At 37.7% G+C, this 15,293-nt stretch overlaps 1 protein-coding gene across 3 annotated transcripts in view; it reads right to left on the minus strand.

Annotated features, from left to right (window-relative positions):
- Nucleotides 1–9,342: 9,342 nt before the first annotated feature.
- LOC101704768 (integrator complex subunit 6-like) overlaps nt 9,343–15,293 on the minus strand; it is a 60,789-nt gene continuing 54,838 nt past the window's right edge. For 2 of the 3 annotated variants that reach the window (XM_013078701.3, XM_021242511.2), the window contains 4 exons: nt 14,546–14,777; nt 11,799–12,173; nt 10,752–10,845; nt 9,351–10,390 (listed from right to left, as the gene is read on the minus strand). In XM_013078701.3, the coding sequence (XP_012934155.1) occupies nt 10,282–10,390; nt 10,752–10,845; nt 11,799–12,173; nt 14,546–14,777 (810 nt within the window). In that variant the 3' untranslated portion in view covers nt 9,351–10,281. Of the gene's footprint in view, nt 10,391–10,751; nt 10,846–11,798; nt 12,174–14,545; nt 14,778–15,293 lie in introns of all 3 variants that reach the window. The other variant, XM_004862344.3, reaches the window with a different exon arrangement.

Raw genomic sequence — 15,293 nt, forward strand, 5'->3', positions numbered from 1 at the left:
GTTCACAGAAGTGATGGCAGAAAACTTCCCAAGGAGAGGAAAAGAACTTGACATACAGATAAGTGAGGCATATAGGACTCCAACTAGCCTTGATCAAAAAAAAATCTACACACAGGCATATAATAGTTAGGATTCCAGAAACCCAACAGAAGAACAAAATTCTACAAGCAGTGAGAGAAAAGAAACAAATCACATACAAAGGAAAGCCCATCAATGCAAACCCTCAAGGCAAGAAGAGTTTGGAGTGACATATTTCAAGCCCTAAAGGAAAACAGCCTCCAATCCAGATTGATGTACCCTGCCAAATTATCTTTCAAAATTGATGGAGAAATAAGATACTTTCATGATAAAGAGCACCTTAGGAACTTCATGAATACCAAACCAGCACTCCAAAAAATTTTAGACAATATCCTAGAAAAAGACAATGAGGATCACAACCCCAGAAAGCCCAGCAGAATGAATCCATTGGGTGTGACAAATTAAATGCAAAGGGGGAGAATCCAACAAAAAGAAAAAGTCATGACAAGGCTTTTAAAACTTTTAACTTCATCTCCCTGATGAGTGTATAATTCATTCTTGTTATTATACTGATTAGTATTTTTCTGATTCTATTGTTGCACACCTTTCCTTGTGCTATACTGGCTATTTATCATCTTCTTGTGTCTACTTTTTAATTGAGTTGTCTATTAATGAGCTGTAAGAGTTCTGGTCACAGGTTGTATGCATTGTAAATATTTTCTGTTTAAGGACTACTTTTCATTTTCTTTTTTTTTTTTTTTTTCATACCGGGCATTGAACTCGGGTCCTTGTGCTTGCACAGCAGGCAGTGAAACCACTAAGCTAAATCCCCGGCTACTTTTCATTTTCTTAATGATGTCATTTAAAGTTATAAATTTTGATGGAATCTCATTTATCAATTTTTTTCTTTTATACATCATGTTTTTTGTATCCTAGGAAGTTCTTGCCTACCCTAAATTCATAAACATTTTCCCCTTATAATTTCTTCTTAAAGTTTTATAGTTTTAGTCTTTCATATTTAGGTTCATGGATCCTTTCAAGTTATTTTTATGTATGGAAATAAAGGGTTGAGGTTAATATTTTATATACGGATACCAGGTGTTCTAGTGCCATTTGCTGAAAACACTATCTTTTCCTCTGCATTTGAATTGAGTGTATATTCTATAAAATGTTAATGTAAAATAATCTTTCAAAACTCAGTGGACCATATATGTGTGATTCTATTTCTAGATTCCCTGTTTTATTCCAATGATCTGTATGTCTTTCCTTACACCAACACTGCCTTGATTACTGTAGCTTTAGAGGAAGTCTTAAAATTAGGTAATAAACGTCTTCCAACACTGTTTTTCCTTTTCCTTTTTACTTTTCTAGGTCCCTTGTACTCCTCCATAACTTTTAAATTTCAATATCCAATTCTTCATTTATAGCAAGTATACATAGACCTGAATTTTTATATATACCTTGTGTTTTCTAATCCTGCTGAATTCAAATACAAGTTCTAGGGGCTCCTAGAAATTTCTTAGTATTTTCTCTGTAGATGATCATTTCATCTACACATAAAGATTTTGCTTCTGCCTTGCCAATCCTATCCTAATTGTGTCATTTTATTGCCAGACTATTTTGGTTTGGGCCTAGGTTTCAAAGTTTAATGGACAGATGAAGGGTAGGCATATCTGCCCTTGTTCCCCACCTTAGCGAAAAAGCATTCTATCTTCTCCATTCATATAAGGCGTTTTTGCTGGAAGTATGGAGCACATGTCTTTGATCTGTTGAGAAGTTTCTGTTCTACTTCTAGTCTCCTGAAAGCTTTTACCATGAACAGCTGTAGAATTTAGTCCAATACTTTTTCTCCAACTAGTGACAGGATCATATGGCTTTTTCCTTTCCTCTGTTAAAATGATGACTTTTGGGTGTGGATCTTCCAATACTGAACCAACACTGCCATCCCTATAACAAAACCACTTCCTACATCCTGCCAGATCTGACTTCTAAGAGTTTGTTTTGTTAAACAAATTTCTATGTTCATACTTTTTTCTTCTATTATCTTTATCCAGTTTTAAGATTAGCACAATGTTGATTTCCTAAAATGTGGGGAGAAGCGCTCCTTTTATCTGCTTTAAATGTTTGTCAGGAGCAATGCTACATAATTTTAGGGAAAAATCATTTGGTTAGCCTAGTTCTCCTGCCTACAGACCAGCTATGGAATTCCGAGACATAATTCTATTTTGGCCTCCGGTCACAACTGAGACCTCAATGATCCGGTGATGCTGTGATTCTCCAGGACAAGAAACATCCTGGGAGCTGAAACCATCCTGGGAGGAACAAACATCTACTCAGTTCCTCATTTTTCTTGGACTGTTACCATCTTGTTTACCCGGATGTACTGAACTCTCTGCAAGTCATTTGTTACATTTTTTTCTCCCGAGGTACTGAATAAAAGGTGTGGTAAGCTGGGGGCTTTCATTTTTGCCGCCCAGAGCAGCACTGATCAGACCCAAAGCTTAGCTTCTTCTCAGTCTCATTTTTCTACCTTTCCTGTAATTCGCCTTGTGCTGCTGTGGCTCGCAGGAGACTAGGACTTACTGCAGAGGTTCTAGTAACGTCCCCTTTCCGTGTTCCCTACAAAGGTTTGATATAATTTGTCAGTTAAAATATATATGAGCCTGTTGTTGTCATATAGGTAGGTTTTCAAGCTAGGAATATACTTTTTTTAATAGGTGCTATTCAAATTTTATATTTCCTCCAGAGTTAGTTTCATTAATTTGTCTTCCAAGGTACTTCTTAGAAGTTGTCAAATTTGTTTCAAAAAAGATTTTTGTTATATGCTTTCTACAACCTTTTAAATTCTTTAAAATCTGTGGTAATGTCTCCTAGATGTTGATACTGTATTTTTAAAAATGTATAATTGATATTGTGTAATAGGAAGAAAAGGTCTAAAGGAGTAGGGGAAGTGGGAGGGGTAAGGGAAAGGAAAGAAGGGAAAAGAAAAAATATGAGAAAAGGAAAAAAAATGGCAACAAAATCTTTGCAAATAGGGAAGGGTGGAGGGGGTGAAAAGAGGGCAGGGGAAGGGGAAAAAAATAAGAACCAAGATACATCATGTAAAGGTACAAGATCCCAGTGATGAACATAACTGTATTTTATACCTAAAATGTACCAATAAACTCAATGGGAAAAAATTAAAATAAAAATAGGCAAAGAGCAGGGGATTTAAAAAATAAAAAAAGATGACAAGAGTCCTGCACCCTTGTAATATCAACTTGGCTAGGTAAGGTCATTAGACAATTCTCTTTCCTTTTTATTTCCCTTTCCTGTCTATACTCCTTGAGTGCACCACAGGGAGATTTGAGAATGTAGTAGACAACAAACAACCATCACTTTGTAGCTCACAGATACTGCTTTTGATCTGTTAATTTACCTTATTGGCATGAAGTAGCATCCCGGCTTGCAATTCCTCTACCCTGCATTGGATTCTCCTTCAACCTTTCTCTTTTGGGCAGGGTATTTGTGTTTAGCTCTGTGAGGCAGGGTCCTGGATTCTACAGGATATCGTTATCACCGAGGTCAGAGGCAACAGGAATGAAAACGTAGCTGTCTGTATTGATGGGGTTCCAGAACATGTTGGTATGTTTTAGCTTGTTTCCTTCCCTACCTCAATGGAGGCGACAGAGCCTTATTGAGACTTTTTAACTACATTTCACAATTACATAAGGCTGATTTTCATAACAGCAGCAGCAACATATATCTATCTCTAGCTCTATATCTATGTATCATACTTTTCTGGGTTCTTTAGTTGAACTCTGATAGAAGAAGGAAGATGAACAAACTATCAAGTGTCATTACACCACTAGCTTCTAAAATGCAATAGTTTTACTTTTTGGAGTTGTTTTTACAATTTCTTTGTTGACCAGATCAACATTTCCAAACCAAGCATAAACAAATACAGTTATTGATGTTAAGTGATTTCTTTAAAAACATTACTACATATCAGGAATTTGAGCACAGCTGGGGTTGGGTATTCATTATGCTGCTCTATGTGGCAACTAGGATGATCTGAAGTTTGTGGTTGTTATAAATATAACTCAATATAAAATTAAAATATACAATTTTAACATTTTAAAGTGTACAATTCAGTGACATTAAGCATAGTCACATTGTTGTCCAAGCATCACATAATTATCTAGTTCCAGAACCTTTTCATTATTCCAAAGGGAAGCTCTATACTCATTAGCAGTTAGTCAATTTCCCTCTCCCCAGCCCCTTGCAACCAGTAGTCTACTTTCTGCAAATCTGCCAATTTTTTGTATTTCATATATATGGAATCAAAATATGTGCACTATTTTGCCTTCTTTCACTTAGCATAATGCATTCAATATCCATCTATGTTGGAACATGTATCAGGATCTTATTTCCCTGTTTTGCCAGTGCTGCTGCACTGTATAGCACCGTTTATTTGCCCATTGATGGACATTTGAGCTGTTTCCCCCTTTTTGAATAGTATTGCCATGAACAATTGTGTACAAGTTTTATTTAATACCTTTTTTCCCAATTCTTCAGAATATATCTGTAAGAATTGCTGGGTCATGGTATTCCAATGGTTTTTTGTTTTGAGACAGGATGTTACTGCATAGGTCAGGTTGGCCACAAATTTTCTGTGTAGCCCAGGCTGGCCTTGAATTCCAGATCCTTCTGCCTCAGCCTCCAAAATGCTAAGATTATAAGCATGTACCACCACTCCCAGCTTCAATGTTAACTTCTGGGAAAAAAATGCCAAAATGTTTTCCACAGTGGCCTTACCACTTTGCTTTCTCAAAAGCATTGTATGTGAAGACTCCCATTTTTCTATATCTTCATTGTTATTTTCCATTTTAAAAAATTATGGCCATTGCAGTGGCTGTGAATTGCTATTTTATTGTGATTTTTGTGTCATTTCTAATGACTAATGGTTTTGAGCATCTTTCACACATGCGAGTTGTGTATTTTCATTGGAGAAATGTCTGTCAACTCCTTTGCTCATTATTTTTTGAGTCATCTTATTGTTGCGTTGAAAGAATTCTTTTAATATTATGGACTAGACCCTTATCAGATAAATTCTTTGCAATATTTTCTCCCATCTTACAGGTTGTCTTTTCACTGTATTGATAGTCTTTTGAGATGCATGGTTTTTAACTTGGATAAAATAAAAATTTCTCTATTTTTCTTTTTTCATGTTTTGATGTTATATCTAAGAAATAATTGCCAAATCCAAAGTCATTAAGCTTTACTCCAAAGTTTCCAAGAGTCTTATGGTTTTATGTCCTAATATTTAGGTACTGATCCATTTTGAGTTAATTTTTGCATATGATGTGAAGTAAGGGTCCAACTGCCGTTACTGATACATAGTTTGACTCCATTATGATGAAGTTGTTTTGTATGATTTCAGTATTTTAATTTTCACTTATTTTGTGTCCTAATAGTCAATCCTAGAGAATACTCCATGAACACTTTAGAAAAATGTGCACTCTCCTGTTGTTGGGTAGTTTTTATAGGTATTGTTAGGTATAATTGGTTTATGGTATTGCTCAAGTCCTCTATTTATTGTCTGACTACTTGTTCTATGCATTATTGAAGTCTCCAACTACGTATTATTGTAGAATTATATGTTTCTCTTTTTAATCTGTCAATTTGTTTCATTTATTTTGAGGATCCTGTTTGATGCTTATGTTTATAATTTTTATATCTTCTTGGAAGATTGACCTATTTATCAATTTTGATCCTTCTTTGTCTCTTGTTACACTTTTTGACTCCAAGTCTGTTTTGTCTGATGTTACTATTGCCACTCATGTCACTTTTGGTTGCAGTTTGTATGGATTATGTTTTTACCCTTTTACTTTCAGTCTGCTTGTGATTTTGAACCTAAAATGAGTCTCTTGTACAGAGCACACAGTTGAATTACATTAAAAAATACTATCTCAATCTTAAGCAAACAACTTTATTGAGATATAATTCAGGTCATGCAATCTATTTTAAGTGTATGATTCAGTGGATTTTGAGTAGATTAAATTACAGATATTCCTCATTTAATGACCTATCGGTTTAACGACCTACCTGTTTAATGGCTCTTCAGACTTACTACCCACCCTTTGGACTTAATGACCTGTCTTCTTTTTTGTTTTTTCTTTTTGGACAGTTGTGTACATCTGGTTTATAGAACTTCAATGCCTTTTTTTTTGGTAGAGCACAACTTGTACTGTAATTTTTGCTGATTATACTGTATACTATACTACTGTAGTTTTATGTTCTGTTATACATTACAGTACTGCATGTAAGTTATGCAAATAAAAACAAAGTCATCAAGTTGGGAGTTTCCTTTGACCATTTCTTTGTTCTACTGTAATGGACATACCATGTACAATTCCTCATTTAGTGACCAATTTATTTAATGACATAGTTGCAGGAACAGTCCTCAGTTGTTAAATGAGGAGTGTATTAATTTTTAAAAATTATAGTTAAATATAATATAAAATTTGGTATTTTAACCAATTTTAGGTATACAATTCAGGGCCTTACAATACCTTCACAGTGTTATGCAACCATCACCACTAGTACCAAAACTTATTGCCCAACAATACATCAATCCCTCCCTCTTCCCCTAGACTAAAATGTACAGGTAACCTATGCAGTTACTTTCACTGCTCTTTAGTTCTTTTCTTTTTTTTTTTTTTTTGGTACCAGGGATTGAACTCAGGTCCATGCGCTTGTGAGGCAGGTGGCAGGACCACTGAGCTAAATCCCCGGTCCTGCTCTTTATTTCTTCCTTAGTTACTTTTTCTAAGTTACTGTCCTTTCATTTCAGCCTGAAGGATGTGTTAGCACATTTCTTATAGGGGACTCTACTAGCGATAAATTGCCTTAGTTTTGCTTATCTGAGAACGTCTTGTCTTTTGTTGTGCTGGAGATCAAACACAGTGCCTTAAGCACGGTAGGCAGTGTTCTGCCACTGAGTTGCATCCCCTGCTCCCTCTTAGCCCTTTAAACATGCCTTCTGGCCTCTCATGCTTCTGATGAGAAATCAGCTATTAATATTAGTGCAGATCCCATGTGTGACTAGTTTCTCGCTGGTTTTTAGATTCACTTTGTCTTTGAATAGTTTGTCTCTCAGTGGACTCTGAGTTTTATCTTCTTTGCAGTTCCTTCAGCTTGTCAGGTATATAGATTTGTGTCTATTATTAAAATTGGGAGTTTGGGGCCAATGTTTAAATATTCTTATGCTGCTTTCTCCTCTTTTCTTCCAGAGGTCCTATTATGTAGATGTTGTTATGCTTGATGGTATCCCTGAGGCTAAGGATCTCTTGGGTTCTGTTCATTTTTCTTAATTCTCTTTTCTTTCTCTTCCTCATATTGGATAATTTCAGTCAACCTATCTTCAAGCTCAGATTCTTTCTTTTGTCTGCTCATGTCTGCAGTTGAACACTTTTAGGGAATTTTCCATGTGTTATTGTACTTTTCTGGACCATAATTTCTATTTGGTTCCCTTTAATACTTTTTTTAATAATTATTCTCTTTGTTTATACATCATTCTCCTGGTTTTCAGTTCCTTATCCTAAACAATGTGCAGATTTCCATTATTTCTTAGATTTTATTTAAGACAGTTGATTTAAAGTATTTGTGTATTAAGTCCAATTCCTATGCCTTCTGAGTGAGTTTGTTACCCCCCCACACACACTATTGGCCTTCCTTCCTTGTTTCTTTGCGTGCTTCCTAATTTTTATTGAAAACTGGAAAATTTCAATATTATCATATAATAACTCTGGAAATTTTGAATCCTGCTAGGGTTATTATCACTTGCTGTGGGTTATAGAGTTTTGTTTATTAACTCTTCTAAACTCTTTTTGTAAGGACTGTGTTTTTTGTCATCCATAGTCTCTGTTCCTTTAACTTAGAAGTTGGCTAGTGGTTCACCAGAGATTTCCTCAAATTCCTGGAGTAAAAAGAAAAAATACTCTCCAGATCTTAGTTCAGTGGTACCTTGGTACTCATTGTTAATTGATTCCAGGAGGCATGGAATACCAAAAATGACAAGTACCAAACAGACCGTATTGGCTTGAAAGGGTAGCAAGTAATAAGGCAATAAATGCTAAGTTCTAACTTGTGAATCAGTAGCAAATACAGATGAGCACTCAGACAAAAAAAACCCATTTTTTTGGTACCGGAGATCGAACTCAGGACTTCGCACTTACGAGGCAGGCGGTGGAACCACTGAACTAAATCCCTGGCCAGGGGACAACATTTTTATGTCAAAATGCACTGAGTACCAAATTTGGAGTGTTTCAAAGTAGTCAAGTGTCAAGGGGTGACTGTGACTGGGACACTCCTTCAATACTTAAGCATTAAGGCTGTTTACAGTTTTGGCTTAGCTTTTCATTTCCTGCTTGTGCTGAGTCTAAAGATTTGAGAGAAGTGAAATATTATGGTGTTCTCAAGTCTTTTATGGGAAGGCCTGCTTTGGGCATGCATATGCTTTCCTAGACACCTAGGTGTATGTGGGAGAATATTAAAGCTCTTACTCTCCAAACTATCTTATTCTCTAGATTTTCCTCCCAAGGTTTTGGCTTATCCATTGTTTTCCCCAGGCAGGAGCCTGTTTATTTGCCTTGACATATTTTTGAGGAATATCCTCCATATAGCTGTGTTTTCACCCTGAGAAAATTTTGAAGTTATGTCAAGCAAAGGCAGATAGTACCTTTTTGTCAGTCCATGGAGTTCCCAGACAGGTTTAAACATACATACACAATTGCCTGGGAATAAAGTCCAGTCTTCTCACTTCAGAAACAGGAACCCATATTTGGAGTGCAGGCTGCCATCTTCCAAACCACTGTCATGCCATAGAGGAGGGTGGGGAAGTGTATTTTTTTTTTTTTGAGACAGGTTCCCACATGTACTTCAGGCTGGCCTTGAACTCACAGTGATCCTCCTGCCTCAGCCTCTTGAGTGCTGGGATTACAGGCATGCACCACCACACCCGGATAAGGATAACTTTAAATACCACAAAACTCTCCTGCTATGTTTCAGTGATGTTTCTCATGATTCAGCATTCACTTGGTTGCTGTAAACATTGGACTATATTTTGGAATTCCAGTAAATTTGACCCTGACAGTTTTTCCCCTTCAGTGTTTCTTGGGAAGGACTGGACCTCACTGTATCCTTTCACTAACATCAGTCAGTCTGTGAGGGATGTTTGTTAGTTTAAATCTTTATCTTAACATCTTCGTTTGTTTAGTAGTGTGAACTTTTTCTCTGAAAGGAATAGAATAACAAATCACAAGAAACGTGACTGGAAACATTTCTATCATTAATGAACTTGTGAAAATCCATAAAATGATTTATTTAATATATCCAAAGCCAAAATCTCTTTGAACACTTATATTTTTACAAATTAATACAAACATAATAATACTGCTCCATATAAACTTTTGTATAAACATTAAAGGAAATATACAAATTTTTTTCCTTTTAGTGCTTCCAAAGCACAGAATATACAAGTCCACCTGAAGACTTTTTGTTGTCACATGCAAGAACAAATGTCCAGGGTTAGGGCAGCCTCAGGTGCACTTTGTAATTTCTCTAGACCAAATATCAGAGAGTTGGAGGTAGATTGTTTGGTGACTCTCCCTGCCCCTTCTCAAAGAAAAATAAGTTACCCAAATAGCAGCTTCTTACTCTGATGCAAACTATCCTGAATATTGCATGGTTTAAAAGGCACAACTGGGGATTACTGAAAACTCTGCTCAGCATACACAAGATGGCTACTTTGATTCTGTATGCTTAATCTTTCTAAAGGACATGGTAAGAACATTTTAAGTAGTGCTTCACTTGCTGATGCCCCCTCTTCACTCTGGAAATACCTGAAATGGCAAAGTTTAAATGAGTAAACCCTTATTGCCTATGGTAGGGGCAGCAATGTTTTATGAATTTAGTACACTGAATTAACAGCACCACCTTCCTCAACTGGGAAAAGAAACAACAAACAAAAATGGACACTTTCAACCAAAATTCCTAAGGCAAAAGCTCCAATTTTTTGTGTGTGTGGGGGTACCGGGGATCGAACTCAGGACCTTGCCCAAAAGCTCAAATTTTACTGAAACAAAATAAAAAAGTTCCACCACTTTTTCTTAGACTATGGAAGGCGATTCCCTTGACTCAAACATTCTAGGAGGCTTCAACAATATCCTGTTCCATTCTATAGCACAGTAAACTTGTCCTTTTTTCTCACAGGTCTTTTCATTAACATGATGATCTGCTGTTTATGTGATTAACATTGTTGAGAAGGCAATGGGAATCTATTTTTTCTAGTACCTTCTCCAGGTACTGAATTAAGACTCTTCTTTTAAACCTAAAAGTAGAGAGAAATTTTATTATCCAAAAGATACACCATTTATGATGTACAAGGCACAAACACAAGCTTACAATCTGCATGGGAATATAAAAATTTCCCTCATGGAAATACTGGTTTAGCAAATACTGATAATCCCAACTGAGAACCCAAGATTACATTAGTCTACAAGGATGAATGAACTAGACTCAGTTCATAGATGATTATCTTTCAGTCTAAACATCTCTGGAAAGACAGCCTTATCTATGGTTAAGGACCAGAGTTTGAGAAAATCAAGGCGAGTGAGTGGATTCTTTTCTATGTCCTGGATTGGGGCTCAACTGCTCAAACAAAACCCTGAAGGATTTCTGTTTATCCTCACCTCGCAGCTTCCTTGATGGTAAATTCAACAAACTGTTTCTTCATCTCCAGAGGTCCCTGTACTTCTTCAAGTAAAATGAAAATTCTTTCATACTCTAAAGATAATAAAATAACCACAATATTTTAAAGAATACAAATGGGAAATAAAATCAAATCATTTTACATCCTCAGTAATCATTATTCATGGGCAGAAAGTTAGGTATAGTTGGTATTTTAAACACTCAAATCAAAATGCCTGCATATGTCTACTAAGGAAACTTGTACATATTAACCAAATGTGGAGGCTAAATAATGGCTACTTGAAGTTGTTCTTATCCCTGCAGACTGCAAATACATTACCTTATTTATCTTATTTGCACTAAGGATGCTGAGATGGCGAGATTAACTAAGTCTATGTTTGTGGGTTCAAGAATCATTTTAAGGCCGAACAGTAAAGATCAGCAAGAAGAGACCTAAGCAAAGAAGTAGAGGTCAGAGAGCAGAAAAAGTGCTAATGCTGCTGACTTGAAGTCAGAGGAAAGGGCCACGGGTCAAAAGGGTAGTAGCCTACAGAAGCTGAAAAATGCAAGGGACAGATTCTCCTTGGAGTCCCTAGAAGGAACAGAGACCTGCCAACACCTTCATTTTAGCTTAGTGAAAAATATCTTCAGCATTCTGACTTCCAGAACTCTACGATAATAACTTTGTGTTGTTTTAAGCTACTAATTCTGAGATAATTTCTTATAGCAGTAAAAGGAAATTACTACAAGAAGGGGAAAAGATGATTGCATCTTTTTTGTTAAAGCCAGAGGAATTGCTTTAAATTATGTAAAAACCCAGTATTGCCCAAAAGTGAATCTCAAGAAGTAGCTTGAATCTATTCTGAACCATAGGATGAGAGAGCTCCCATTGTATTTTTTTTTAAATTTTGGTTTGTGTTTGGGTTTTTTTCTTTTTGGTACTGGGGATCGAACTCAGAACCTTGCACTTGAGGGGAAGGTGTGGCGCCCCTGAACTACATCCCCAGCCCTCCCATTGTACTTTTGATAGATGTGCCTTCACTACTTACTTCGTCCAAACTTTCGAACTTCCTTCATTAATTGGTGTTTTATATCAGCATTAATTCCATGGGCCATTGCAGGGGTAATTTGCAATGCATTTGGCATAGTTTCCAAAGTAGATGGTACTATGATATTTTGGTCATCTACAGACAGACTGCAGTTTTGAGTTCCTCCTACAAGGTCATTATGACCAGGTTTGTGAATCAGTCCATCTTTCCTGAGACCACGGAAGTCATCAGACAGAGAATCCAGTTGGTTGGATGGAAGACCATCTCCTGCCACATTCATAAACTCTGCTGGAGCAGATTTTGACAAGAAGCCATCAGATGGGGTCTGCCCATTTTCCATCTTCTCCTCATGGACATCATGAATGACAGCGGCATCTGGGAAGCAAATTAAGAAGTTGAGCCGTGAGATGAGTACATTATGTCAACCCTGTGAGCACATCACTGTGCGCCTCAGTTTTGAAAGTTATTTCATGAAGCAGGAGGATGTACCAGGTAGAAATCTGAGACTCCTCAAATTGAACTGAAGAATTTAATACAAGACCACTTTCTTCCCTCTTTCCACTACGAATATACAGAAACCAAGATAGTACAACTAAGAAACACTCACAGGTACTTGGTAATCATGGTTTACTATCAGACTGTTATGCTTTACAAGGTGAAAGCAACAAGCCTCACTTGATGTCATGATAACTTAGTCACATTTAAACAGCCGTGCTTCACTGAGCTTGAAGGCAGACAACTTGTATGTACCATGCTCTGCCTCCTGTCTATATCAAATATTCTGAGAAAACAGTTGCTCATTGGAGCTGAACATTCTATTTCTCCTCCATCACCAGAAATCTCTCTATGTATGATTCTCTTATCTTTCCCTTCTTGAAAGAAGTAGATTTCCTTTTACGCTCAGTCTGTCACCTCTGTGTCATTTACACATCTTCTGCTGTCCCAGCATCTGGGGATCAGCAGTGAGCAAGACAGAAACCGTCCCTGTCCTTATGGAACACACTTTACATGGGGACGAAGGCAGCAGGGATATGAGAGGAAGCCATAGAAGGGGCCTCCAGGACCTCTGGAGGATGGCAGGGTCTTTTGGAAGCTGTCCCTTGAGTAGAGCCTGAGGAGATAGAGCAGCACATGCAGATGCAGAGAGAGTGTGCAGGCTGTTATAAGTGCAAGGGGCAGGGCCATAAGGGGCAGAACCAGGGGCCACAGAGTACAAGACAGAGGCAGAGAGATTGAGGAAGAAACTGCCAGGATCAGGGTGAGGAAAGGATGGCAGAGCCAGGCCAGGCTCAGCTTGTGGACCACAGTCACGAGTTCAGGTTGTGTTCTGGATTCTTAGGAATGTGGAGGTCGGGTTTTCAGGATGGACACGGCCTGACCTCATTTGCTCACCCACATCTCTCTGGCTGCAGGGTAATGAATGGTTAGGAGCAAGAATGGGAATCGGGGAGATCAGAAAAGAAGCTGTCATAGTAGCTTGGTGAGAGATCATAGCAGTGGGAAATAAGGGGATTGAGAGAAATGGTAGGATACAGAGATGACATTGAATGTCAAGTTTCCCCTGGACTTGCCAAATGGATGGAAGTGAGAAAATAAAAGAAAAATCATGAATGAGTCCACGGCTTATCATCCGAACCAGTGGGTAAGTGATAGTGCCAGAGGTATGCATGAACCAGGAGGCTGTCACTCTTGAGAGTGGATTGTGGCCAATTTTTCCTGACTCTTGATTCGGTAACAGTACAGAGCTTGGCACTGATATTAGCATTAGTTACACTCGGGAAATCTGCAAACACTACAGTCTAGGGTTTGTCTACCTTCCCAACGTGCACAGGTGCTGTATTTTACCACATCCCTGGATGGTGCTAACTGCCATGTAGAAGGATGTCAGGAGAGCTGTTCTGAAGGAGGTCATGATCTGTACTGCCGTTGAAACCCATGAAACCTATTGAGTTTTATATGTCCATTAGACACCTGAGGAGATGCCATGTTCATGGTGAAATCAGAGTGTGGAGTTGAGGAGCAAGTCATAGTCTAGAGGTATAAATATCAGATCTGTTGAAATAGAAATCAAATTCATATTCCCAAGATCACACGGGATTATCCAGGGAGAGAGTTCACTGAAGAGAAGAGGTCCTGGGACTAAGCTTTGGGGCCCTTCAGTATCCAGAGGTGGGAGAGAAAGGGGAAAAAACAGAACAAAGCAAGGTATCTGGGAACACAAGAAGCTTTTCATGGAGGAAGAAGTAAATAACTGTCAAATGCTGCTAGAAGGAATGGCAAGGTGACCCTGGGAATGGTTTCAGTGGGGCCAAGGAGGAAGAGACCAGACTGTACTGCATGAGCACATGGATAGGTGACAGCACAGAAAGCAAATGCAGATCCACCCTCTTAGCCCGTTCATTGTATCTGCCTCGGAAACCTGCTCCAAATGGTGACAGCAAACATGCTCATCACGCTCTACTTTTTCATCAGTTATTGATATTTACTTACTTATCAAGCCATGTTTTACTTACTATTCACATATTAATACAATGTGTTAATTACTATATAATTATGGATCATCCCCCCATATAGATTGAAATTTTTGAAACAGAGTTACTGCTTCCCATAGGGCCTGTTGTAGTTACCACATAGATGATATAATAATGGTTTGCTTAAAGAAAAAAAAGTACAGAGAAAAGGAACACAAGAAAAGGAAAATAAAGTTATTGAGCATCTTTAAGGATTCACAACCACTAACTCTATACCTGCATGCACAAGGGTGGGTTTCAGGAGGTTTGGGTAAGAGGGGAACCATGAGGCCGAGAGCGGTCCCTTTTCGCCCACGTGGTTGGTCACAATAGGTGGTGTTTGTGGTTTCCTCAAGAGCAGGGACATACTCCGCCTTCTCTTAGCTGACATAGGACTGGGTTCTCCAGGACGTTTCAATTTGTTTTGTGGTCCTGCTACAAATTCATCTGCTTCATCAATCATCATTCCCTGGAAAATAATGAACACACTCCATTAAAGACAAAAATTCGACTCTCAAGAAATTTCAGTCTTCATATGCATAAACAACCAGTCATGAGTTATAACACTTATATAAGTCAGTCATAGGCCAAATATTTACCAACTCTGTTCTCAGAAAATGCAATTCAATTTTAATCCTGTCTATAAAGGAGGAAATTAACACACAAAGTGTTGTCCAAAGACAAACATACTACAGCAATGATTAATTGGAAAGCCTATGAGCAGCTCTTATCAACCAAAATGGGATAAACTCACAGTTGCCATTTTGTATTAAGACATCAGTAGGGGAACTATGGTATATTCTCCTTCTGGTGCTTTACATCACCATTAAGAAACACTATAGTGATACGTGCATACCCATGTTTATAACAGCACAATTCCCAATAGCTAAGCTCCAGAAACAACCTAAATGACTGGCAAGAATTATATGAGACATCTACAATATATAAATAAGTGAATAAAATAAAGGAGCGATGATAGGAAACT

Source organism: Heterocephalus glaber, unplaced genomic scaffold (genome assembly GCF_053883595.1).
Source record: "Heterocephalus glaber isolate CG9 unplaced genomic scaffold, H.glaber_assembly_v1.0 deba00001764, whole genome shotgun sequence".
Lineage (NCBI taxonomy): Eukaryota > Metazoa > Chordata > Mammalia > Rodentia > Bathyergidae > Heterocephalus > Heterocephalus glaber.